General features: G+C 58.4%; 1 protein-coding gene across 5 annotated transcripts in view; it reads right to left on the reverse strand.

Annotated features, from left to right (window-relative positions):
• Positions 1-12524: 12524 nt before the first annotated feature.
• Ntng2 (netrin G2) overlaps positions 12525-24257 on the reverse strand; it is a 59826-nt gene continuing 48093 nt past the window's right edge. For 3 of the 5 annotated variants that reach the window (XM_076843067.2, XM_076843069.2, XM_076843068.2), the window contains exons 5-8: positions 21914-21940; positions 15419-15586; positions 14025-14159; positions 12525-13629 (exon numbers count right to left, since the gene is read on the reverse strand). In XM_076843067.2, coding sequence (XP_076699182.1) covers positions 13355-13629; positions 14025-14159; positions 15419-15586; positions 21914-21940 — 605 coding nt within the window. In that variant the 3' untranslated portion in view covers positions 12525-13354. Of the gene's footprint in view, positions 13630-14024; positions 14160-15418; positions 15587-16836; positions 16939-18422; positions 18498-20875; positions 21014-21913; positions 21941-24257 lie in introns of all 5 variants that reach the window. The other 2 variants (XM_076843071.2, XM_076843070.2) reach the window with 2 other exon arrangements.

The following is a 24257-nucleotide window of genomic DNA, read 5'->3' on the forward strand; positions in this document are numbered from 1 at the left end:
GGCGTTTCCTTTGGGAGACACCCTGGCAGTTGGGGGCGACGATGAAGTACCGAGGAACAGGGAGTGAGGTCTTGGGGGAGCCGTGTGCAAGCCACCGCTCTACATGGGTGGCTCTCAAACGCTTTTGACCAAGGACCCCTTAGAGCACAAGAACTCCTGCCACTTTTCAGGAGGAGAAAGACAAAGGAACCTGGTTGCTGGCAACAGTCACACTGCTTATAGGAAGAGATGAGCGCGTGCACGCCGAATCCGCCGACCGCTCGGGGCCTGGGAGCTCCGCGGGCTTGCAGGCCTGCGCACAGGGTGCACCTGCGTCCCAGCAGCCTGCGTGGTGCAGACAGCCGAGGAAGCCCCGGAGGACGCCGACTCCCGCTGCCGCACAGGCCCGGCGCTCAGGAGCTGCACTGAGTGCTCCTTCTAGTTCATTAATACTTCAATGGATATTGACCCTTACGAACTCCCCTTTGGGCTCGTTGGATAGATGCCCTTCGTCCAGGAGAGCAATGGGGAGGACTAGAGCTTTGGACACATTCATCTGTGGGTCTCTGGCTGGCCAGGCGCCTGCTGCCAGGTCCTCCCCTTGACCACTTCGGAAGGCTGGACAGCCCGCGGCCTTTGGCCAGCAGTGGTGAGCTGAATGTTAGGCCCCTCTTGCCTCGAGAAGCTGGGGCTTGTGCAATGGAACACGCACACCGACCCTGGTGGCTGTGATGGGAACTGCACCTGTCCAGCCTCTTGGCCAAATCCCCAGGAGAGAGCAGGCACCTGGGGAGAGCTGCCCTCCTGGCTAGGGTGTGCAGACCTAAACCTCTCCCCAAGTGAGAAGTGACCCCGCAAAGTTCATCCTCAAAGGGCTGGAGGCAGAGACCCTCTCCACACACCGTCTGGCATCCAGAGCCAACAGCTCCTGCAGGGCTACAGAATCCCCACCCTCCATTACCGCCAACCCGCCTGACCTCAAACCTACCCTATCCCAGGCCCCAGCAGGGCTCACCCTGTAGCCCTTGTTTATCACCAGAGCACCCCACACAGGCCCCTGGAGGCCTCTCCTGGCCCCCACCTGGAGGCCATTCCCAGACCTCCCCTACTCTCCAAGGGCCCTGGCCCTCTGGAATGTTCTTTACACTTCCAAAAGCTTCCTCTCAGGAGGCCTCCCCAGGAAGCTGGCCCTGGTCACTGCCCCGCTGCCCACTGCCTGCCAGCCCCTCACCTCCCTTAGGCAGAACCCAGTTCCGGCACCTTGGCTCTGCCAGGCCAAGGGCATAGCATGTCCTTCATAGACACCTCTAGACACAGGTGATGTCTTGAAGACCTGGTCCAAGCCCTGGGAATAGTGTGATGATAGCCAGGGAACACCCTATGGCACCCACCATCCCCATTGCTTTACTTCAGATCCTTTAGAAATAAACATTGTAGGTACAGTGGGGCCTCCCTCTCTTTCCTCTCCAGAAGAGACACTGGCCTGGAACTGGGCGTGGGGACTGAAAGTGTCTGGGGTATTTGCCATTGTCACAACAGGGGGATGCTGTGGCATGTGAAGCGCAGGGGCCAGGATGCCGCTAACTACCCTGCAGCTCCAGGGTGATCCCAGAGACAGTGAGCCTGTCTGAGAGTGCCCTGTGGGGGTGTCCCAGCGTGTGCCCCAGGGCGGGCACCTGGCTCACTACCTGGCTACTTGGGTGATTGCTCTTGAAGTCATTCTTGCGCCTGAGCTGCAACGTCTCAGCTACAGTCACGGCTGCACCCTCCCATGTCAAAGCAGCCAGACTCGTGGGGAGGGAGCTGGTCCTCCCGGACTGTCCAGGCCTGGCCTTTTAGGTTCAGGTTTTCGTGGGCCATTCACGGCCTCTTCTGGGATTTGCCTGCTCCCGTCCTTGGCTCACTTTTTTTCTTGGACTGTTTGTCTTTTTCATTGAGTTTTTACAATTCTTAATATATCTTCAGTGTTGATCCTTTTTCTGTCAAATCCATTCCCAATATTTTGCCTCAGTCTGTGCTTCTGCTTTTTTACTATGTCTTTGGTTGTTCAGAGGGTTCTATTTTAATGTTGTTGAATTGATCAGTTTCCTAAAAGCTTCAAAAACCCACTTTTCCCATTTATGTTCTTAACCATATGAATTTATTTTTGTGTATGGTTTGAGGAAGGGACATAATTTTACTCCCTTCTTCTAATAAATATAATTCATTGTTCTAGCTGTAGTTGGTTAACTAGCCTATATTTTATTTATTTTTTATTTTTATACAACTTTTTAGTAGAAAAAAATTTTAATGTAAAGAAAATTTGAAGCTGGGCACAGTGGTGCACACCTGTAATCCCAATGCTCAGGAGGCTGAGACAGGAGAATTACAAGTTTGAGGCCAGCCTCAGCAACTTAGCAAGACCCTGTCTCAAAACAAAAAATTAAAGGACTGATGGTGTGACTCTGTGGGAGAGTGCCCCTGCATGTCAGGAATGTGCCCACCACTGAGCCACACCCAGTGCCAATCCTGCTGTCTGACCTCAGCGTGCTCTTTCTCCATTCACCCACCCTCTTCTTCCTGCCCTGAGTTTCACTGAGCAGTTTGAAAGTGTGGATGATGTCACAACATCCTCAATATTTCAGCATGCAGTTTCAAGGAATAAAGACATCTTTTACGCAACCACAATGGCATCACCACAAAATCTGGCCGTAAATAATGTTATCTGCCAAGCATATTCAAATTTCTGCATTTGTCCTAAAATGTCTTTTATTGCTACGGGGATTGAACCCAGGGGCACTCGACCACTGAGCCACATCCCCAGTCCTATTTGTATTTTATTTAGAGACAGGGTCTCACTGAGTTGCTTAGTGCCTCAAAGTTGCTGAGACTGGCTTTGAACTTGCAATTCTCCTGTCTCAGCCTCCTGAGCCACGGGTTTACAGGCGTGCACCATTAAAAACAATTTTGATGCAGATGTCTGTCCCTCTGTATGGGAGCTCTCACTCGGCTTCCTTCCTTCCTTTCTGCTGGTACCAAGGTGAAACCAGGGGTGCTCTACCGCTGAGCCCATCCTCAACTCTTTTTCTTTTCTATTTTGAGACAGGGTCTCCCTAAGTTGCTGAGGCTGGCCTTGAACTTGGGATCCTCCTCCTCAACTTCCTGAACGCTGCGATGACAGGTGTGCGTCACTGTACCTGGCTTCCCTTTTCATTTTGTTGTTTGTGGCCTTTTTTTATGACATACACATTTTTGAAGAGTAAAGGCCACTGATTTTATCAGATGCCTCAAAATTTGAGTTGTGTGTCCTCTTGTATTATGGCGTGGATGTGAGGTGTCCCCCAAAAGCTCACATGTGACACAATGCAAGAAAGTTCAAGGAGAAATGATTAGGTTGTAAGAGTTTCAACCCAATCAGTGATTTAATCGGACAGGAATTAACTGAGTGGTAACTGAAGTGGTGGGTGTGGCTGGAGGAGGTGGGAATGGGGCCTGGCTTGGGGGTACATATTTGTATCTGGAGAATGGGGTCTCTCTCTGCTTATTGATCACCTTGAAGTGAGCTGCTTCCCTCCGCCAACCCTCTCCTGCCTTGAGGTTCAGCCTGAGGAATGGAGCCGGCCTTCTATGGACTAAGACCTCTGAAACAGTGAGCCCTCCTACAATTGTGCTGGCCGGGTCCTTTCATCACAGCAGCCAAACACTGACTAAAACATCCTGCCCAGAGTCAGGTTAGATATTCTCGGCAGGCTCTGGCTTCCTGCCTCACCCATGTACCCACCTCAATGCCACCCACCATGTGGTGACCCAGCCCAAGGTTCCTCACTGGAGGCCAAACCAGTGCGGCTGCCCAGGCTTGGATTTCCAGCTCCCACAATCCTGAGCTGCTGAAACTCTTTGCTTTTAAAGTAAAATAAATAAGCAATGTCCTGCTGCATCACATCAGGAGAGGAAGCACACCTGCTGCTCCCACTGCTGGTGACGCTGGGTTGGGTCACTTGTTGGGGGGTGTTCAGCAGCTTCCCCTCTTGGCCCTTAACCAGCCACTGCAGGGTGAGCTTTGCCGCCATGACAGTGCCCGCAGCTTGACCCAGTGGCCATAGCACCTGTCTGCATGAGTGGTCACACCGGAGACTGCCAAAGAGTGGCCGACTAAAGTGCCCTCTCCTGAATGTGTCATTCTAAAACTCTTTGGCAGGTATTCTTCTAGAAAGAACGGCTCCCCACGGCCCACCTCTCCTCCAGCTCAGTTTGTAAATTATTGTTTATTACTTTTAAAAAAATATTTATTTTTTAGTTTTTTAGGTGGACACGATATCTTTTTTTTCAGGTTTAACTTGATTTTATTTTATTTTTTTATTAGTTGCTCAAAACATTACAATGAACTTGACATATCATACATTTGATTCAAATGGGGTACGTAATCTTATTTTTCTACGTGTACAGATGGCAGGATCACATTGGTATACAGCCACGTTTATACATAGGACCATACTAGTGTCTATTGTATTCTGCTACCCTTCCTATTGGACACAATATATTGATTTTATTTTTATGTGGTGCTGAGGATGGAACCCAGTGCTTCGTGCATGCTAGGCAAGCGCTCTACCTCTGAGCCCCAGCCCCAGTCCTTGTTTATTAATTTTGATTGACACTTGGTGATAGTTGTCGCTTGTGGGACCCAGTGTGGCATTTTCAGTATGAGGACATAATGGGCAGGGATCACATCAGGGTGGCTGGCTCATCTGTCTCTGCAGACATTTATCGTTTGTGCTGGAGGCATTCAGAGCCCTGTCCTCTGGCTCTCTGAGTGGTTGGGTCAGTGGATGTCACGGCTCCCTGCTGTGCTGTACATGAGGGCTCCCCTCCCACCCCTGCACCTCTCCCTCCCCACACCCTTCCCACGCCCTGTGAGCACTTCTTAAACAGCACTGGAGATCCCTGGTGTAACAGGTGGATCTACAATGTGCCCCAGGGACCTGCGTTGAAGGCTTGGTCCCTGACGGTGGGAAGGACACCGTAGGGGTGAGGCCTCCTCAGAGGAAGTGGGTCACTGGAAGCGTGTCCTCAAAGGGGGAATCTTGTCCCCAACCCTTCCTCTCTTTCTGCTCCTGGCCTCCATAAGGTGTCTCCCCACGTGTTCCTCCATGATGTCCTGCCTCACCACAGGCACAGAAACAAGAGTCAAGGGACTCCAGACTGAAACCTCCAAAACCATGAGCCAGAATAAACCTTTTTCTCCTTTTAAACTGATTTTCTCAGGTATTTCATCACAAGGATGGAAGGCTGCCTAACACACGATTTCCTTTAAGAAGAAAACTCATGTGGTATAACAGTCCTTGCTGATGGTGAGAAACTGATGAGACTCCATTTTTGAAAATAAATAATAGCATCTTCTACCTCAAGGCCTGTCCTAAGGAAGGGGGGCGTGACCCTTGTCCTTGGAAAAACACACAGATAGCCACCCTGCTGAGTTGTTTGTCTGCACATAACAAGAGAGATCTGTGGTGCTCAGGTGTCCCTGACTCAGGCAGGCTAGGTGAAGACCCACAGCAACCCCCTAGCAACCTCCAATCAGCCTGAGACAGGGAAAATACCTGGGATGCCAGGTGACCCCCCAGTAGTTTATGGTGGTTGATAACATGTTGGGAAACCAGGTGGTTCAGCACAAACACCCCTCATGGCTTAAACCAATCAGTTCAAAGGAACCCCCTCTGTACTAGCCAATCACCCCTACCCAACTTGTTCCCGCCAGTGAATGTGCTAATCAATGCTAAGAGTTGTTGTTTGACTTTCCCGCGATGTGGAATGATTTGCTGTGTGATGTTGTGACGCACAGAGTATCCCCCCAAAACCTATAAAATCTCACTGAACAAAGGACCAGGACTCACTCCCTGGGACCGCTGTGTCGGGAACGGTTGTGAGTCCAGGCTGGAGCTTGCAATAAAGACTCTTGTGGAATTGCATTGGATTCGGCTCCTGGAGGTCTGCCGGGGGCCCAGGAATCTGGCATTACAATGGTATTCTTTTTTATACTTCAGTGATTTCCAACAGGCCAATGGGAGCCCCACCAGCTAGCCCTGGGCTCTGGGAGTGTCCTTCCTGTTCTGGGAGGCCTCCTGACTTCAGGATATCAGAAGGCTCTCCTGGTGCCCAGCCATTGAATCAGGCTTTGCTTCCCAGAGTCCTGCCTTTTCTTCATGGAAAAGGGGGTTTAGAGGCCACAATCAGGGCCCAGACCTCCCCTCTCCAGGCCTCTAATTCCAACTCCTCTGCTAGAAGTTCTTAGAAGTTTGTAAAACTCAAGAGAGGAGGGCTACAATTAGGGCAGCTCCCAGTCCAGCTCCTGGGTGTCAGGTGGGGGATCAGGGGGCCTGGGAGGGGTGGGGGAAGGCTTTTGGCACCAAGCAGTAGAGGCCCCCTCCCTCCTTTCTTCCCTGCCCCACCGAACCCTGGCCTCCCACCGGCCCTACCCTATTACTACAGATGTTATAGCTCCTACTTGGGCCCAATGGCCTGCCCACCAGAGCCTGCACCCCTTCTAGACTGCCCAGGACCTGGGGGGACTCAGCCCATCACATGCTGGCTGTGTCTGGAGCAGTCCAGGGAGGGTCACTTGAGTGCAGGTCGCAGGGATTGCCTGTGGCAGATTGGTTGGAGGACCTCAGATGTTAGACCCGGTCTCATCTGTGCCCTCCCCAGCTCCAGAAATGTAGGACCAGAGAACCCAGTCCCCCCAGCTCATGGCTGCCTCCAGGCCCAGGTGCTGCCCAAGTCCATGGCCCCCCTGCCCCCACACCTTGCAACCAGCGGGGGCTGCCCAGGACTCCAGGAGCCTCCACACCCACTTATGGGCCAGCCCCACTGTCACCCGCAGGCTCCGCGGGGGTTCCTCTCAGGAAGGGCCCTGCCTCTGTCCTCAGGCCAGCCCCTCCAGGCCTCTTTGGGGGTTGCTGGGTCAGGGTGGAGGGGGACAGTGGTCACAAAGTGACACTGAGATGAGAAGAGCTGGTGGCCTGGGAGGAGCTGCCATGGCTTTCCTGGGCGGGAGCCTCGGCACAGCCCTTGCACCTGCTGGCAGGGCAAGGACCTCCTCTCCCGGGACCTGTGTTTTCTGGTCCCCACCTCCAGTCCTGCCAGTCACCCCACTCTCACCTCAAGGGCAGGAGCTGGAGGGGGAGGCACGGTTTTGGAGGAGAAGGGGGGCTGGGCGGGCCTTGGAGAGGGGTTGGGGAGGTGGGGTGAGCCTGGGCGGGCGGGGGGGGAGCATTGGAGGAGCCAGGAGGGCCTGGGCGAGGTTTTGGAGGAAGCCTTGGGGGCGGGAGGCTGGGCGGGGCCTTGGAGGAGCGAGGGGGTGGGCGGGGCCTTGGAGGAGCGAGGGGTGGGCGGGGCCTTGGGGTGGGCGGGGCTTGCCAAGACTTCTGGTCCCTTCCTGGTACCTCAGCCTGGAGGAAGGTAGGTGGGGTGGGGAGCGTGGCCTTGCCAGCCCCGGGGCTGGGCTCAGGGCAGGGGCTGTGCTGCCTGGGCCTGGCGGTTTGGTCCTCAAGTTCACGTGAATGAGGAAAGGGAGAGGGAGGAGCGAGGGAGTGTGGCTGCCGTCCTTGGCGGGTGTAGGAGAGGGAGGAAGGAGGAGCTCTACTGGCATTGGCATGAGTGGAGACCACCCACGTGCCAGGCGCCGCCCTGAGCACTCCACGTGTGACTCACTTACTGCTCAAAACAGCCCTGGGACAGGGGCACACATTTTACTGTTGAGAATTCGCAGGCAGAGACACTGAGAGACTTGCTCAGGGTCACCCAGCCAGTGCAAGGTGGTGCCAGACAGCTTGGAACGCTGGCCAGGCTCCAGACCCGGTGCCCTTTGTGGCCATCTCTGTCTTTGGAATCGTCCCTCCCTTGGAGCCACCACGTGGGCACCGGACAGCTGTGTAAGACACCAGTGCCCAGGCCTCCAGCCTCTCCCGCCTCTTCCTGGCTGGGTCCCCAGGGCCACCTACTCCATCGGCCACAGAGCATCCTCTAGCTAGAAGCCACCTGGAGCACTGTGGCTGCAGGTCACCCACCTGGCTGTCTGCAGGCTTCCAGCCTCCAGCCTGCCCTGCCACCAGGAACCCAGACACAGGTCCTGTCGGGGCAGAAGGGCGCACGGGCAACACCTACTCAGTGGTGGCCAGGGCTTCTTTCTTTGTCTCCTTCCTCTAGCTGGGGAAAGACATTCCACCTTCCACCTCCCTCAAGGGAGTGGGAATGGAGTGCAGTGGAAGCCTGGTGGGGCCCAGACAGAGGCGCCCAGGGCAACCCTGGGCTCCATCTCTTGGCTCTACCATGGGAGGATGCTGGCTGTGGTTCCCAGCTTTGTGGCTCCTGAGTCATGTCTGGCTCTCCTGGCATGTGTCCATGGGTCCCAGGAACCTTTAAATAATCTCTTTTGCTGCTTAAATCCCTGGAGTTGGGTTTTGGTGCTGGTCGTGAAGATCCCCAGCCAGACAGGTTTGAATCCGCACTGGTGTACCACAGAGCTGCGCCAGCAGCCTTCCACAGGGAGGATGGGAGGAGAGAGCGCCATGTCCTCTAGTGTGGTAGGGACTCACTGTGGTTAGAAATCTATCCTGTATTTCAAAATAGCTCCAAGGGATAACTTTGTTCCTTGCACAAGGAGATAATAAATGTTTGAGGTAATAGGTATGCTAATCACCCTGGTTTTTAAAATTTTATTTACTTATTTTTATGTGATTCTGAGGATTGAACCCAGTGCCTCCCACATGCTAGGTTCGTGCTGTGCCATGGAACCCCGCCCCAGCCCCAATCACCCTGATTTGATCATTGTACATTACATACATGTATCAAAACATCACACTGTATCCCTTCAAAAAATTAAAAAATAAAAAGAGCTGGATGTGGTGGTACACGCCTGTAGTCCCAGCTGCCTGGGAGGTTGGGTGGGGAGGTCCACTACTCAAGCCCATGAGTTCAAGGTCAGTCTGGACAACAGAGTGAGACCTGTCTCATAAAATAAACCAAAAACCAAAAAAGGAAATGTTGAGCCTGAGCACGTGAATTTAACAAACACTGAGGCAGGGGTAATATCTGTGTGTGGGTTTATTTTATGGAAAAATACTAGAAATATCTATCAGAAAACATTAACGGTTATTAGCTCTGGATGGAGGTTGTGGATAATTTTAATTTAAAAATTATTGCTAGCTCATTTTCCTATTTTCTGGCTTCCCTACAAGTTGTGATTTGTGTTTTAAAAAGGAAAAAATAAATAAATAAGTGAAGCTTTTCCCCCAGAAGCATCTTCCCTTAACTCTTCCCACCCAAGGTGGGCTGGGAAGGGCAGGGAGGGCAGCCAGGGCAGGGGAATCCCCTTGAGCCCCAGCCACCCAGGCCTGCCCTGAGATACCAGTGGCCTGCTTCCCAGGCACCCACACTACCTCCTGGCTGTGAGGAAGTCAGGCATGGAGTTTAGGGGTTGGTACGGGAGTCGCCCCTCCCAGCAGAGCTTCCTGAGGAAGCCAGGATCCCTAGGGTTCCTGGCTTAGCCTGCCCTGGCTGCAGGTGAGGAAGAGGAAGGAGGGCATCGAGGGCAGGGCAGGGCAGGGCAAGGGTGGATGCCTGCCTGAGGGTTAAACAGCTCAGGCAGCCCTGAGTGCAGCCCTGCCCTTGCTCCTTAGCAACTTCAGGCCAGTTACTGCCCCTCTCTTAGCCTCTACTTACCTCTCTGTAAAATGGGCACAACAGCCTTTCCTCCTAAAGTCGTGAGTCTCAGCTTGGGGCGATTTTGCACCCAGCTCTGGCGACACCTCTGGCTGCCAGAAGGGAGGAAGGGGTGCTACTGGCATCTAGTAGCCGCGCTGAAGTCAGAGGTGCTGTTAAACATCCCCTGTGTGCAGGGCAGGCCCCACCCACCCGCCTTCGGCATGGTCCAGTCCTGAACGACGATGGTGCCTCGGTGAGGGCAGGGTTAGGACAAGAGGCACGCACTACCCCAGCTGTGAAGTGGGAGCTTCGGTTCTGCTCAGGTACCGCTCAGAACCAGGCGTCAAAACGGGAGCTGGGGGAGGAGGGAGCACCTTAGGAAAGGGGCGGGGCTCCGACTCTGGTTCCAATGACCTTGTTCTGCCTTCTCCCCGCAGTCTGGAGGATGTCAGAGTTTTCCAAATGGCCACTGGTAGCTTTCCTTCCACCTTCCGGCCAAGGTCAGGGCCCAAGCTTGAGCCGCGTCCCCCGGGACTGGGGCTGCGGCTCTGGTTTACAAGGCCACCTCCCCTTCGCCGGAGCAAAGACTGGTCCCAAGGATGCTGACACAGCAGATCCCAGTGGTGGGAGGTCAGGGAGGGTGGGTAGGTGCCCATGGGGGCCCTCTCCTGCTGGACCCCTTGAGTTTTGCGGAAGGAGCTGTTGCCCCCCCCCCCATTAGCCTAACAGCTCTGTACCCCCTCCCTTAAGACCACGGCCCTGCTGCAGTGGCATTCATTCTCCAGACCCCCAGACCCCACCCACTGTCCTTGTGTGTCAGGCCCAGAGGTCAGGGCCAGCTGGGTCCCCTGGGTCTAGGGCTGCCACTCTAATTTAGCAGCACACACTGCCCCTTTACTGGAACAAAGCCTGGTTCCAGGGACGCTGACCTACCCTTCCCCCGCCCTCTCCTAGCTCCCTTCCCTCACGACTTTCTGAGAATGGCGCCCTCTACAGGCCCTGCACCACGGCCTCCTCGGCACTCCGCTCTGGTGGGATTGCCCCTGCTGTGTGGCTCTAACTGGTGTCCCCTTCTTCCATATCTAATTTCCTGGCAACTAGAAGGAAGATGATTTGGGCCAGCTGCCCCCTTCTCCTTGAAAGCAGCAGCAGGCCCTGTTCTGGACAGCGGTGGCACTGTCCCTGGCCTGGAAGCTGTCGCCTGTGTTTGGACTTGAGGGGCAGGGCCTTGCAGCAGGGGTGGGTTTTAGTCTCTGGCCTGGAGAGTCAGGGGCCTGGATGTCAAGCAGGGAGGGCCTGAGATTTAGGAATTGGTGAATCTGCACAGGACAGAAAACCTCATCTCCGAAGTTTGCATCACATCAAGGTTTATTTTTTTTCTCACACAACCTGAAGAATGGGGCAGCAGCACAGTTGATGTCTTCGGCTCTGCTAGATCTTCAGAGGCAAGTTCTGGGCTCCACCATCCAGAGGGAGATGTGCTCATATCAAGGTTGCCAGAGGGCTCCTGCCTCTGCCCACCCCACCCCAGCCTGAACAGAGCCAGGGAGGGAGAGAAGAGACAGCCAGGGCCCAACATGGGTCCAACTGAGGCTTTGTGGGAGTGGGGAAGAGGGGAGGACTTTTAGGAACTTTCTGGAAGCACCACCCATCACTCCTGTTTATACTTTGTTGGCCAGAATTGTGTTGCATGACCACTCTGGCCCACAAGTAGCCCCAGATATGTGTTTTATTTTTACCTGGGCACTTTGGTCCCTCTAAGTGGGGTTCTCTGGAGATGAGTTGGAGCCTGGAGACCTGCAGGGGAACTGACAGAAGGCACTTCCTTGGGGCTGGGAGCTGACAGGCAGCCTGGTGATGTGAATGCAGTGGAGAGCCGCCAGCAGAGGACAGCATTGGGCCTCAAGTCATATTTAATACCCATCCTAGATGCTCTGCCTTTTCCAGGTGTAATCTCTTATTATTCCCAAGGCCAAGTTCTTTCAGCTCAGTCTTAGCTTCTCTCCAGGAACCTGAGCAAAGGATCCAGGTCTGTTTCCCAGCCTGGAAAGAGCAGACGCAGCTAGCAGAAGCCAGAATAGGGGGTGACCAGCAGGAATAGTGAGAGCAATTAGGAACCTAGATGGGGCCATGGTGCTACTCAGAAGTAAACAGGTAGTAGGAGAAGCCTTGAGAAGCGAGGGCAGGCAGTGGGGATGGTGACCCCCAAAGCTGGAGTGCTGAGTGGCTGCAGAGACCTTTGGGACCTCAGATAGCAAAGTACCTGAGTTAAACCCTGAATTCTAGGCGGCTTCCTCTCAAGACTCACTTCCCTCTCCCCTCTGCCACCCTCCCTGGTCCTTTGAAGGTAAGGGGAAGAAGTGGATGGCCTGAGGTTTATCTCTGCAGGGCGCATCTCTGGTTTCTCTGACCAGCAAAATGGCTCTGGCCAGGCAGGCCATGGCCAAGGTAGCAGTGTGGTTTGTGTCGGGGTGGGGGGATGTGACCTGATATTGGACCTGAGGCCGGGGTCCAACAGGGCTGAGATGCCACGCCCATGCTGGACAGCTGTAGAGACAGATTACAGATCAGAGCATTAGATTCGGCCTTCGAGAATTCACTGTGAGCCACTTCCTCTGGCTTCTGTAGCAAAATACCAAGATGCTCTGTGTTTGGCCGGGTTGGGAGGTGGGGTGGGGTGTGTGTGGATGGGGGACAACCTCTCCTAACATGTAGTCTTTAGCAGCCTGGCCAGGGGAAATCGCCCTGCCTGGGGAGCCTGCCGAGAGGGCTGCCTGCTCAACCTCATGGGACCATCTGGGAAGTGGTGGCCCTGATAGGGAGATATTTCTTAAAGGCTATTTTGTGGGTTCCTCCATAAGCCCCAAACTTACTGGGTATCCATCAACACAGAAAGAAAGGCCTGGGAGGCAGCAGTGAGCACTCTTTACTCTGTTGGGTTATACACCATCAGCCACCCGCGGTGACCAGCTTCCACCCAGTCCCTCCTTACAGGGGACAGTTAATACAAACAAAAATAGTTCTCTACAAAACCAAGTTTCCACCCCTCCCAACCCTTCTTTCCACCCCCAACCCCAGATGGTGAGTTCCTTGGTCACCAGGCCGCTGTGGGGCTCGGGGTCTGGTGGGTTGCAAAAGAAAATAAAGAATATAAAAGAGAATCAAGTCAGCGACTAGAGTGGTAGGCAGCTGGAGTTCCGGGGCCGCTGGCTGGTGTGAGCCAGAGCCGGCGCAGGGGTGTCTGCAACAGTCCTGCGTGTATGTGAGGTCGGGGCGGGATCTGGGGGTGTTGGGGCGAGCAGCGTTTCTCCCGGCCCCCTGTCTCACGGACAGCAAAGGAAAAGAAAAGTGAAAAGAAAGAGAAATTAAGAAAAATAAAATAAAGAGGCGGCAGGTAATATAAAAGAAAAACTAAAACCCAAATCGCAGGCTGCAGGGGCAGGACCCCACAGCGCCCCAGCTGCGAAGGGAGGGCAGTGCCGGGCGGCGCGGTGCCGCGAGGCGGGAGCGGGAGGGCGGGAGGACTCTGCTGAGTAGCACCTGGGAGCAGCTCGGCCGCACCCTTGTCGCCGCCCGGCCTTGGACGCCTAGGATCCCCGGACGCGAAGCGCGGGGCGCATGGCGCAGAGCGCGCGGTCCACCCTCCCCGGCCGCGGGTCCCCGCGCAGAGCTCAGCAGCCCAGGCGGGCGGCCAGCCCTAGCAGCAGCAGGCAGCCGAGCAGGGTGGCGGGACGCGGGGCGGCCCCGGGCGCGCGGTCGCAGTCCAGGCCGCTGTCGTTGTCGTCGGCGAGGTCGCAGCGCGGCTGCTCGCAGCGCACACCAGTGTAGCCGCGCGGGCAGGCGCAGCGCTGGTTCTGCAGGCAGGTGCCGCCGTTCTGGCAGAGCAGCTGGTCGTCGTCGCACACGTTGGCTGCGGGGCGGAGGGGGCAGTTGACGCGGCTGGTGGCTGGTCCACCCCCCATGTTGGAGCTTCTGTGACGGGCATAGGGGAACCCTTGGGGCACGGCCTGGACCAGGGCATGGGAGGCTCAGGGCGTACTTGGTGCAAAACGTCCCTGCTTGGTTGGTAACGACGCCCGGCAAGACCTGGCCCCGTCTGCCTCTGGCTACCGCTCCCCCTGCTCCGCTCCGGCTCGGGCCTCGGCGCAGTTCTTCAGGCGCACCTGCTGCCTCGCCTCCAGAGCCTTGCCACGCTCTTCCACCCTCTGCTAACGCCGACTCACCCCTGGGCTCTCCACCCCAGCTCGGTCTCCCTAGAGGTTTCCACCGGGGAAGGACCCTGCCCACTAACACATTAGGCCCCGCCCACAGGGGGGTCCCTCCCACCCCGCCCCGCCCACCCGGGCGGGCGCGCACTCCGCACTCACGGTAGCAGCCCTGGCGCCAGTAGTGCGTGGGGAGGCAGTCGTCGCACTTGGGCCCCACCGCGCCCTCGCGGCACTCGCAGAAGCCCGTCTCGTTGCACCGGTCGTGCACAGAGCCGATCTGGTTGCAGTTACATTCTGGGCGGACATGTGCATGGGCGCGCCGTCAGGGCGACCCGCGGGTGCCATCCGCGGGGACCGCATCCCACCGGGCTTCGCACCTCTCCCAGCCGGGTCTCCCTGTTTGCTGGAGCCCGCGTCTGGGCAGCAGGTGGCGACTGCCTGGAAAGTCTAGATCTCCAGGGAAGACTCCATCTTCCTCGCCTGGCCCTGGCGCTGTGTGGCTCGGGCTAGTCCCTTCCCCTCTCTGGACAACTGGAGGGGTACTCATTCTTTTCAGCCCTGAAGAGCAATGAGTCTGACAGGTGGCAGGCCACCAAGCATCTGTCTAGGAGGCTGTGGAGTGTGGGTATGAGGGGTGACCCCTCCACAGGGCTGCCCTCCTTCTGCCCAGCAGGATGGTGGAGGGGTCGAATCCCTCCATCTCCCAGTCGTGGAAGCCCAGGGCTCTTACCGGGAGTGGAGCTAGAGACAGGGAGAGAAGCGGGCACCTCTAATCTGACTGGCCGGACGTAGCGCCGGCAGCAGGATTCTGTTTCCATCACTCAGAGTGGATGGAATGACCTGAAGGCTGCTGCCTTGGTTCAGGCCACAGCTCCAGCCTCACAGCAGCCCTCCTCTGCACAGCCAGGGCAGCCTGTGGGGGTGCGCAGTGGGGCCCCCTGGCTGGCTGGCAGTGGGGACAGCCTCTGAAGCTGAGACCTGGTCTCTGCTGCACACGGGTGGGGGGCAGCCCGGGCTCCCCTCCCTTGGGCTTACAGGGTGTGTTGGTTGGGTGTTATGGGTTTGGCTCTCTGGGATGGTCTGTCCCGTGTGGGCCCAAGGCCTCCATGCATTTTCTTTTCCTCTACCCCAGACCCATCTTGGAGTAGAGTGTTGAGAAAGCCAAGCAGGGCCCACAGGGCAGCTGGTGTGAGCTGGGCCTCTGCTTATGAAGCATTTGAAGGAGATGCTTCAGCAATAGAAGAGGTTGAAAGCCTTTAACCTGATCACCTCCCGATCTTACAGTGTGGAGTCAGAGAGGGCAAAGGACTGGCCCAAAAGCACACAGCAAGGCCAGCTCTAGAACCCAGCCTTTGCCTCTAACTAGAGGCCCTACATCTCCAGGACCTGAGGGAAGAAGCTACGGTAGTCACTAGCAGAGCAGCTCTGTAGGCATCTGTCCCTAGAGGCACCTACTGGAGGGGGCCCTGGGTTGGGATTTCTGCACCACCCAGGTGGTTCCACCCAGGGCCTCTGCCCAGCCCTGCCCTGGCTGCCTGCGGCCTGCACCTTACCGATGCAGACGTTCTCGTCGTCCAGCTCAGCCGAGCCGTTGCGGTAGTAGCCCAGGCGGCAGTGCTGGCAGTGCTGGCCCCTGGTGTTGTGCTTGCAGCTGACACAGGTCACCACGTTCAGGAAGTCGATGTAGCTGCAGCGGTTGGAATGGCCGTAGCATTCACAGTCTGGGCCGGCCAAGCGGGAGAGACACCCACGGTCAGTGAGCATCTGAGGAAACTGAGGCAGGGGGGAGGAAGGACCCACCCCAGGACATGAGGGGAGGGAGGAAGGCATCTTTGGAAGAGGACCCAGAAGGTGCCCCAGGCCTCAGACACTTGTGTGGCATTTGGAAAGAGCCAGGCCTTCTAGCTCAAAGCCAGCAGGACCCATGCAGGCCTGTGGTCAGGGACCACGAAGGGCATGGGCAGCACCTGCTAACACCTGGCCAGCTGCCAGGGCAAAGTGCTCTCGAAGGGTGCCCGTGCACCAGGGTGACTAGAAACTGATTCATGCATGGAGGACAGGGTGGTGCTGCCAGGCTGTGAGCTCAGGGAAGGCAGTGCCCGAGTTCCTGGCTGGCCATCATGTGGCCAGGGTTCCGCGGATGGCTGAATGCATGCACAGATGCTGGACGAGAGGGAATGGGCCAGGAGCTTCTTTCCCGTGCTGCTTTGGAAGAGGGTTGGGAGAAAACCACCTGTCCCTGTCCCTACAGGACCCTTTGTGATTATTCTGAGCTTTTCGTGGGTTTGACTGGCATCAGAGTGCAGGTTTTGCAGGGCCCTGGGCATCTCCCTGATCCCTCCTGGTCCCAGAGGGCTTCTGATGCTCGCTGATCCTAGAGAAGAGCCACCCCAGTGCCATCACGGGGCCGCCGCCAGCCCCTTCATGTGGTTCTTAGGCTGACTCCTGCCCAGTGGCTTTGCCAAAATCGTGGCCACCTGGGGCAAGGCTCCCAGGTGGACTCCACAGGGTGTGGGAGACGCTGGAGAAGCAGCCTATGAGAGATGGGGGCCTCCCCACCCATGGGCCTCCTGGACCACCCTTCACCTCATCACTTCAGAAGGAGAAAGGGCATCTTCCAAGTGTCCTGAAGAGCAGCGTCGGTGACCAGAGTGGCCCAGATTCTTCTTCAACCAAGCGAGCCCCTGGGCCACACCTCCCAAGGGAGTCAGGACAGGCTATTTCTGGCAGCAACTCTGCTGCCGTGGGCCTGCCCACTGTGCCCAGGTTGGCTTCTGACTCATACTTGTCTCCAGCTCCCGTGGGGCCGGAGGGCCAGAGGGAAGAGAGGCGCAGTTTAACCTTGACCCAGCTACTCCAGGAGGGTTTTCTGAGCAGGACGCCAGCGGTCCTGTCCTGCACCCTTTTTTTCCAGTGGAGGTAGGGAAGAGATGTGGGGGGAGGGCTGGTCCAGCCCCAGGCCTTCTCTTACCTTGGAATTCTTCAATGGGCATCACTTGAGGAGATTTGGGCTTGAGCTGGAATAGTTTGGAGCTCTTAGCAGGGGTGGGGACAGCAGCGGAAGTGCCCGCAGCTTGGAGAGATGAGAAACAAGCTTTCACCTGCCACTGTCCAGCTGCCCCGGGGTGGGCAGCCCAAGCCCAATGAGAAGATGGACAAAGTCTCCTGAGATGCCCTGGGCCAGCTCTGGGCCAGCCTGTCACCTGCTCACTTGGAGGTAGGGGGAGGCCACCCTGGTATCAGAACACATGCCCTCGGGGGGGAGTCAGGCCCCTCTCAGAGACTGGGAGTTGAAGCACCTTGCTGCAGGTGAGCTCCCAGGGCCAGCCGGATTCCGTCTCTGAGACCATCTACTACCCATTTGGATCAATCCCCGCAAGTGACCTCTCTGTCTCTGACATCCCCCAGAGTGCCGAGCGAGACACGCCCTGTTGGAGGGTTTCTGACAGGATGAGAATCTCTCTAAGACTCCGGGCACGCTGCCTTCCGCCTCAGCCCCCAAACTCTGTGGCATCTGACCCACCATCTGAACAGGTGATGCACTGGCGACCTGGGCATCACCTGTCCTTTCTGAAGAGCCTCCCTGCACCACTAAGGTGTCTGTTACTGTCCCTGGATCCCCACTTCCAAGCGTTGCAAGCCAAGAATGCGGACGTACCTGTCTCCATCGTCTGGGATCCCAGGGAGGCCCCAGCCCCCGTTGGGGGTGGGCATGCCACTGTCCCCTCTGGGAGTCGTGGAGACTTACTGGGTCCAAGGAAGGGAAATGATGGCTTAAGCTGGCTCTACCTGTCTCTGTCACCACGGGGAGGCCTCCAGGTTGCTAGGAGCTGATCTTCATAACTGTGGGCCCAGCTGGGGAGCCCCTTGCCAGCAGAGGGCACTCAAAGCCCTGCTCGCCGCTCAGAGATGGCACAGGGCTGGGAACAGGTGAGGGGCCAGCTCCCCTTGTGGAGCTAGATGGGCCTGTTTCCTGCACATGTCCCCCCCTGACTCCCCAAGAGGCCTGTGTCCCCCCACTCCAGTGCAGAGAGACACTCTTGGCTTGTCCTCACGGCCTTCTGCTATCCCTCCCTGGCCTAGTCTGACCAGTAAGCTGACCAGCTTCCTGCCGCTGCCTGGCTGAGCCACCGCCCAGCCGCCCTCCCAGGTGCGCGCTCCCTTCTCCCTCACCCACTCACAAGCACCCTGCAGGTCTACCTGTCCCCTCTCTGGGCTCCGTCAATGCCTGTGATGAGGGTCCTGTGAACCGGGTGGCCAGTGAGAGGATTCCTGTAATGAGGGCAGTGTGGCCACCTGGCTCTGACACCCTGGGGGACTGTGGTGTCATGCCCTCCACGCAGCTGAGGCTGGCTGCAGAGCTCAGGCCTCCCCTCGCTGCTCTGGCCTGAGCTCCCAGAAGCTTGTCTCTACACCCCTCCCTCAGTGCCTGGGATCTCCGCCCCACCCCAGTCCCCAACATGGGCACCTACTACCTCTACGAGGGACAGAGGGGCCCAAGGAGCTAAGGAGGGGCTTCTGGGGTCCTAAGGCCTGTCGCAGGCGTGCCCCCCATACCTTCTGCACTGGAGGAAACCTGGGGCTGGGGGGAGCTCTCCCCAAGAGGGGCAGCTGTAGATGGCCTGGTCCACTCTTGCGGGGAAGAAGAGAAGAAGTCGAGTTACGCGAGGAGGCGACACCACCACACTCCCTCAGGCCCCTCATAAGAAGCAGCATTATGGAGGAAAGGCTCCGTCTACACTGCCAGAAGACCTGGGTCCAAATCCACTACAGAGGCAGCATCTACACTACTGCAGCCCTGGGAGGTGCACGCCCATGCACACATGCATGCACAGTCATGTGCACACATACATGCACACACGCACACGCACACACTGCTAGACACCAGGGGGCCCCCATGCCTGAGAATCTGCAAGCCCTGGGCAGTCCTTCCTTCTGTGGAAAACTTGAACCTGGGGACTCTTCGACCCTCCCTGTGTGGTTCCCATTCTGACCAAAGGGCAGTGTTGGACCAGGTCCTGTGCCTGGCCCAGACTCTGCCGAGTTTCTGGCTAATGGCTGCAAAGGAGGATGCGTGTCCCGGCAGGGTACCCGATGTGTCCAGAGGCTCCCTGACACCTCTTTTCCAACCCCCAGCCAGGCACCGGAGTGTCCTCTGCCATCTGACCCACCTCCTGGGTCACAGCCCTTCCACCTCCCTCATTTTCTCTGGGGACCCGACATGGGTCGCCTGCCACACACCAGTGCTCATCTCCAAGACCAACTAGGCACTGCGGGCAGCGTGGGCTGGGCTGGGGACGAGCTGCTCTGAGGGAATCCGAAGGACAAACCCAGAGGGCCGGGGAGCTGAGCTCCTGCTTCCTGAAGGGAGCACCCACAATGAGGACAGAGGAGGAGACAGAATCTGCAGCTAACGTGGGCAGGACCCTTCCCAGCTGCAGCAAGGGCCTTGGACGTCAAGTTGACATTAGTGTGGCCTTCAGAGAGGAAACCATGCCAGGGGACTCAAATTGGCAAGGGCTTGATTAGAGCCGCAGTGACGGCAGCCCTCAGGCACCCTAACCCTAACCCCCTCCAGGGCCCAGTGGGGAGGGACTAGCGACTGTCAGCTGTGGGAGAAACATTGGGGCCAGGGAGTCTGACCAGAGGCTAAAGAGCCTGTTGGAAGGGCCTGGAGAGGCCTGGGGCTATCTGGGGGCCAGGGTCTGGGGAGGGGAAGCCTCCCGCTGGGCTGTCCAGGACATGCTCAGGAGTGTGAGAAGAATGCTCCCAAGACGTTCCCGAGGTCCATCCAGAGCTAGGGAGCCAGGAAGCCAGGCCATAGAGGTGGTGCCACCTCACGGCGCCCGGCCCAGGCGTGGGTGGCAGAGGGGGCAGGTGGCAGCTGAAGTCGGTGAGCCCTGAGCTCCCGTCCAGCATCTTCATAATCCTGAGGCCTTGGGCAGCTGCTCTTCCTTCCCTTCCCTTTCTTTTTTTAGAACAGCTTTACTGAGGTCTAGTTCACCACCATAAACCCCGCTGCTGCTTCCTAAGCCTCAATCCCACTCCCAGCGGGACTAGGAAAATGACAGCCTCCGTCACCTCCCTGCAGAGCAAGGGGCACAGCACGGCAGAGCGCAGCTCTGGGCTGGGCGATGCCCGCTCTCACCAGCTGGAACATCACTCTACCCACGGGCCTTCAGGCACCCTGGGGGCTCCAGGTTAAGGCTCTAGGGGAGGTGAGGGCTCAGACCACTGGCTGTCACCCTGAGCCACCGCTTCCCTTAACACTCGCTGCCTGGCACAGGGCGCAGGAGGCAGGGCCCACAGCATGCCCACCCAGATGTCTGTTCTTGAGTCTGGAGGGAGGGTGTCTCCTGCTCACAACCAGGGTCCTAGGGACCCTCATCATGCCAACCTCTGGGGTCACCACTCTGACCCCTGTCTCCTTTCATGCTCAACCTCAGGGTCTGCCCTGCACCCCTCACGCCAAATCAGAAGCAGCTTTGGAAGAGGATTCAAGGTTGCTCAGAGTGCCCATGTGGTGAGGAGGGTGTCTCTGGCCCCCGTGGGAGCGGGGCAGACCCCTCCCCTTCCTGGCCATTTTGCTCCTATCTGCCCTTCACTGTAGCACAACGGCAGTCAGGAGGCTGGGTCACTGATGTAGGAAGCCCCGACTTCTTCACCCCAGCCTCTGCCCGGGAGGCTCCTCTGAAATACTATTGTCCGTCTTAGTTTGAACGTCAGGGTGTCCCTTCTACCACTGGCCCCCCTGGCCCCTTGGCCCCCCTGGAATCAGGACCCTTCCAGGAGTGCCTTAGAGGCCAGGGGAAGAGGACTCTGGGAGCGTGAAGTGATGCCTGGGTCCCTGGCGGGGGCTTGGTGACAGGCTGGCTCAGCGGCCTGGAGGTCCCCTTGGGCCACACTCTCGCACGCCAGGGCACTAGTGCTTCCTACTCTAAGAGGCGAGTCCTGCCCGGGGCCAGGAGCAGGAGCAGCGGGTAGGGGACACTGGGATCTCAGGCACCCACCTGTGGGCAGTGGGGTACTGGGGACTCTGGGGGCCTGGGCAGTAGATGTGGAGGGGGTGGAAGCGATGGGCTCCCCGCTTATGGCCACGGTGGCCACGGGGGGCTGGGGGACAGGGTCTTTCCGGGACCTGCCGGCGCCTGGTGAGAGATGGGAAAGCAAGAGGAGGTGAGGGTCGGGGGAGCCGGGCACCACCAAGGAGACATTGTGCCGATGCCGGCTGTGCAGACCCGCGTCCCCTGCGGGGCCAGCCTCCTTCTGGGGCCCTCTCTGCCCACTGGCGTCCCCGTGGGGGGCAGCCAGGTTGGGGAGGGCAGCTGGATGGGGTGTGGCCCACAGAGCTGTGGTAGAGGGTGTCAGATGTCTTAGAAGCACTTCTGAGATTTGGGGTTTGCCACCAGCCGCCTGTTTGACAGTGGCAAGCCCCTTCCTGCTGGCTGGCAGAGCAGATGGCAAGCCCTGCGCCCCGGGGGGCTGCCAGGAGGGCGTAAGTGAGCTAGTACCGAGTCCTGGTAGCCGGGTGCCTGGAGCCCTGGGGCCTGGCGACCTGTCCAGATGGTACTAACAGCCCGTAGGAACCCACGCCAGCACCCTCAGCCTCCTCATGACTCCCAGGACTCCTTTCCGGCAGGTGACCCACCAGTCTGACCTGCCCTGGGAGTTGAGCTGAGCTGGATGATGGGGGCCAGGATCTGTCACTGGCAGGAGAAGAAGGCCCCCCTTTCCTTGCCTGGCAGGAGAGCCTCCTTCCAGATTTGGGGAGAGAGAAGAAGCCAAGGAATGAGTGGTGAGGGGAGCAGGGAGTGGGCCCAGGAGTCTAGGGGACCTGTGCAAAGGCCCTGAGGCTTCCAAAGCAGCACTAATGAAGCTCCTGGGAGAGACGAAGTTGCCGGGCTGCAGGCGACACGGAGAGAGGCAGAGAGGCGAGGAAGCAAATGAGGGTGACGAGCAGAGGGAGCGCGAGGCCAGAGGGACGTCCAGCCCCTCCCTTCTCTGCTGCTCTCTGGGGACATACAAGGAGGCTTATGTAGTCTACTTACTGCCAAAGGCGGAGCCCGCAGCGGCACCTGCGGGGAGACAAAGGGTCACAGAGCTGGCTGTGGGGGCAGAAGGGGACAGCTGTCTCCTCCCTGCAGAGGAGTGAGTGGCAGGGCAGGGTGAGCCCTTGAGGTGTCCCTCCCTCCGAGGTCCCAAGCTCTGCCCCAATGCACCTGCGGCAGGAGGAGCGGCCTCTGGGCCTGGGGACCTTGGCGGAGGATGAGCCCATTTATTCCCACTGCCACCAGAGAGGAGGGGCCCACTTTGCAGATGGAGAAACCAAGTCTGGGAGCTGCGAGCGCCCACGTGCCTGTGAGTGCCAGGCACTCCCTTTGTATTTGATTTCAGATTTGGGGCCCCAGAGTACAGGCAGGGACATGGAGGTGGCCCAACAGCCCGCTGGGATTGCCTGGCTGCCCTGTGTTGAGGGGCCTCCGCCGGGCAGCGTGAGCACCCCTGGAACCGCAGCCCCACATGGGGGCCCGATGTCCTGCCCTGCAGGGGAGGAGGGGGCGTGGGGAGGAGGCCATGGGGCGAGGCCAGGCGCACCCTGAACCAGGCTTCCTGTGCCTCAGGAGGGAAGGAGGCCTGGGGTGTCTGACCGAGGGCTCCCCCAGAGCTGGGGACAGAGGCACAGCCACAAACAGTGGGCAGGTGTTCCTGAGAAAGGCGTGTGGTGGCCCTAGGGCACATGGCTGGGGCCCCCACAGTCCGGGGAGGCGGAGGGTGAGCACCCACACCCAACTCCCTTTACCACCCATGTGGGCGGGGGTGGAGGGCCAGGCAGAGCTAATGCAGGGAACTCAGATGGGCAAGGTGGCCGAGAGGGTGGGGGAGCAGTGGACAGGGCAGAGGAGGCTCCAGGCTGCAGGACACAGTCACAAGAGACGTCAGGAAAGGGATGTGGGGAGTTGGGGCTCAGGGGTAGGGGATAGTGGGGTTCTCCCAGCAGGTCCGATGAGTAGGGGTGCGTTCGGAGGGTTCCCAGGGCTCTGAAGCGGTGGCCCCCAGGAAGGACGGCCTGAGGGGAAGTGGGGGGTGGAGGGCCGTGGGGTTCCTCAGCAGGGCTGAGGCAGGTTGGGGGGCACAGGCCCTGGGAAGGGAGGGAGCCTGGGCAGGTGTGGGCGGGGGCTCCAATCAGGTGACCCCTGCCCCAGCAGCTCCCCTGGGGACTATGCTACTTGCTGGGATGGGGTCATGGAGAGGGGAGGATGGGTTGACCTGGGGCTAGGACCAGCATCTCCTCCTCTGTCCTCTCCCTGTTGCCCCAGAGGCAGGGGACCCAGTGACACAGCACCCCCTCCTTCCTGGTGACACCTGGGGAGGCAGTGGCGGGGCTGGCTCCAGGGCCGTCTCCCCAAAATGGGAGCTGTCCCATCCACCCGCTGTGGAGAGGAAGCAGGCCAAGGCCAGGGCTGAGGTCTGTCTGTCCATGCTGGTCAGACAGGCGGGGACTCCCGCCTGGGGTGAAGGTGGGGCTCCTAACAGCAGGCCAGAGACTTGGCGGTGGACGCTGGCAGACAGGAGGCCCTGCAGAATCCTTCCTGGAATGGGGGAGAGGAGCTGGGAGTGCGGGCAGGGGAGGGAGGCGGGCAGGGGAGGGAGGCGGGCGGGAGAGGCCTTGGGACAAAGAGAGGCAGGACTGCCAGGGGAGAGGGTGACACAGTGAAAGAAAAGGTTCAGGACAAAAGAGATGGGGAGGGGACCTGGGAGGGGGACCAGGCAGGGGGTGGGCCGCACCAGAGCAGTCAGTCTCGGTGCCTTTGAAGACCCTCAAGTGCTGTGAGGTGCTGGAGCGTCGCCCCTTCAAAGTCCTGTCACGCCGGCCCAGACCCCTTGTGTGACATGCCTGTCACGGCCTTGCCGAGCTTCAGCTTTGATCAGCCTAAAGCCACATAAATCTTTCCCAGTCAGGGCGGGTGCCCAGCAGGGCGGGGCGGTCCTGGGGCAGGAGGCTACTGCCCGCCCTTGGCGTGGTGCAGGAGGTCTGGACCCCACCCTGGCTGTGACTCCGGCTGTGGTGCCGGGAGGCCCCGAGGTGGCTGGGTGGTGGAAGTGGCAGTTCCTCAGTGTTCCTCAGTGTTGGGGGGAGGCCGGGGGGCATGCAGCGTGCCCACTGTAGCCTCCGATGGGGACAAAGGACAAAGCCCTGACAGGTGTGGACATGGGAAGAACCAGAGGCGCTCCAGGGTCAGAGGGGTGCTCCCCGAGCCAGCCAGGCCCTTCTCCACTCGCAGCCCAGCAACTCCCTGGGGTCCCTGATTTCATGGAGGCACCTGTGGCCGACACTGGGGGCATGTGGTGAGGGGGGACCCCTGAAGGGGTCTGCAATGCTGACCCTTGTGG

Source organism: Callospermophilus lateralis, chromosome 2 (genome assembly GCF_048772815.1).
Source record: "Callospermophilus lateralis isolate mCalLat2 chromosome 2, mCalLat2.hap1, whole genome shotgun sequence".
Lineage (NCBI taxonomy): Eukaryota > Metazoa > Chordata > Mammalia > Rodentia > Sciuridae > Callospermophilus > Callospermophilus lateralis.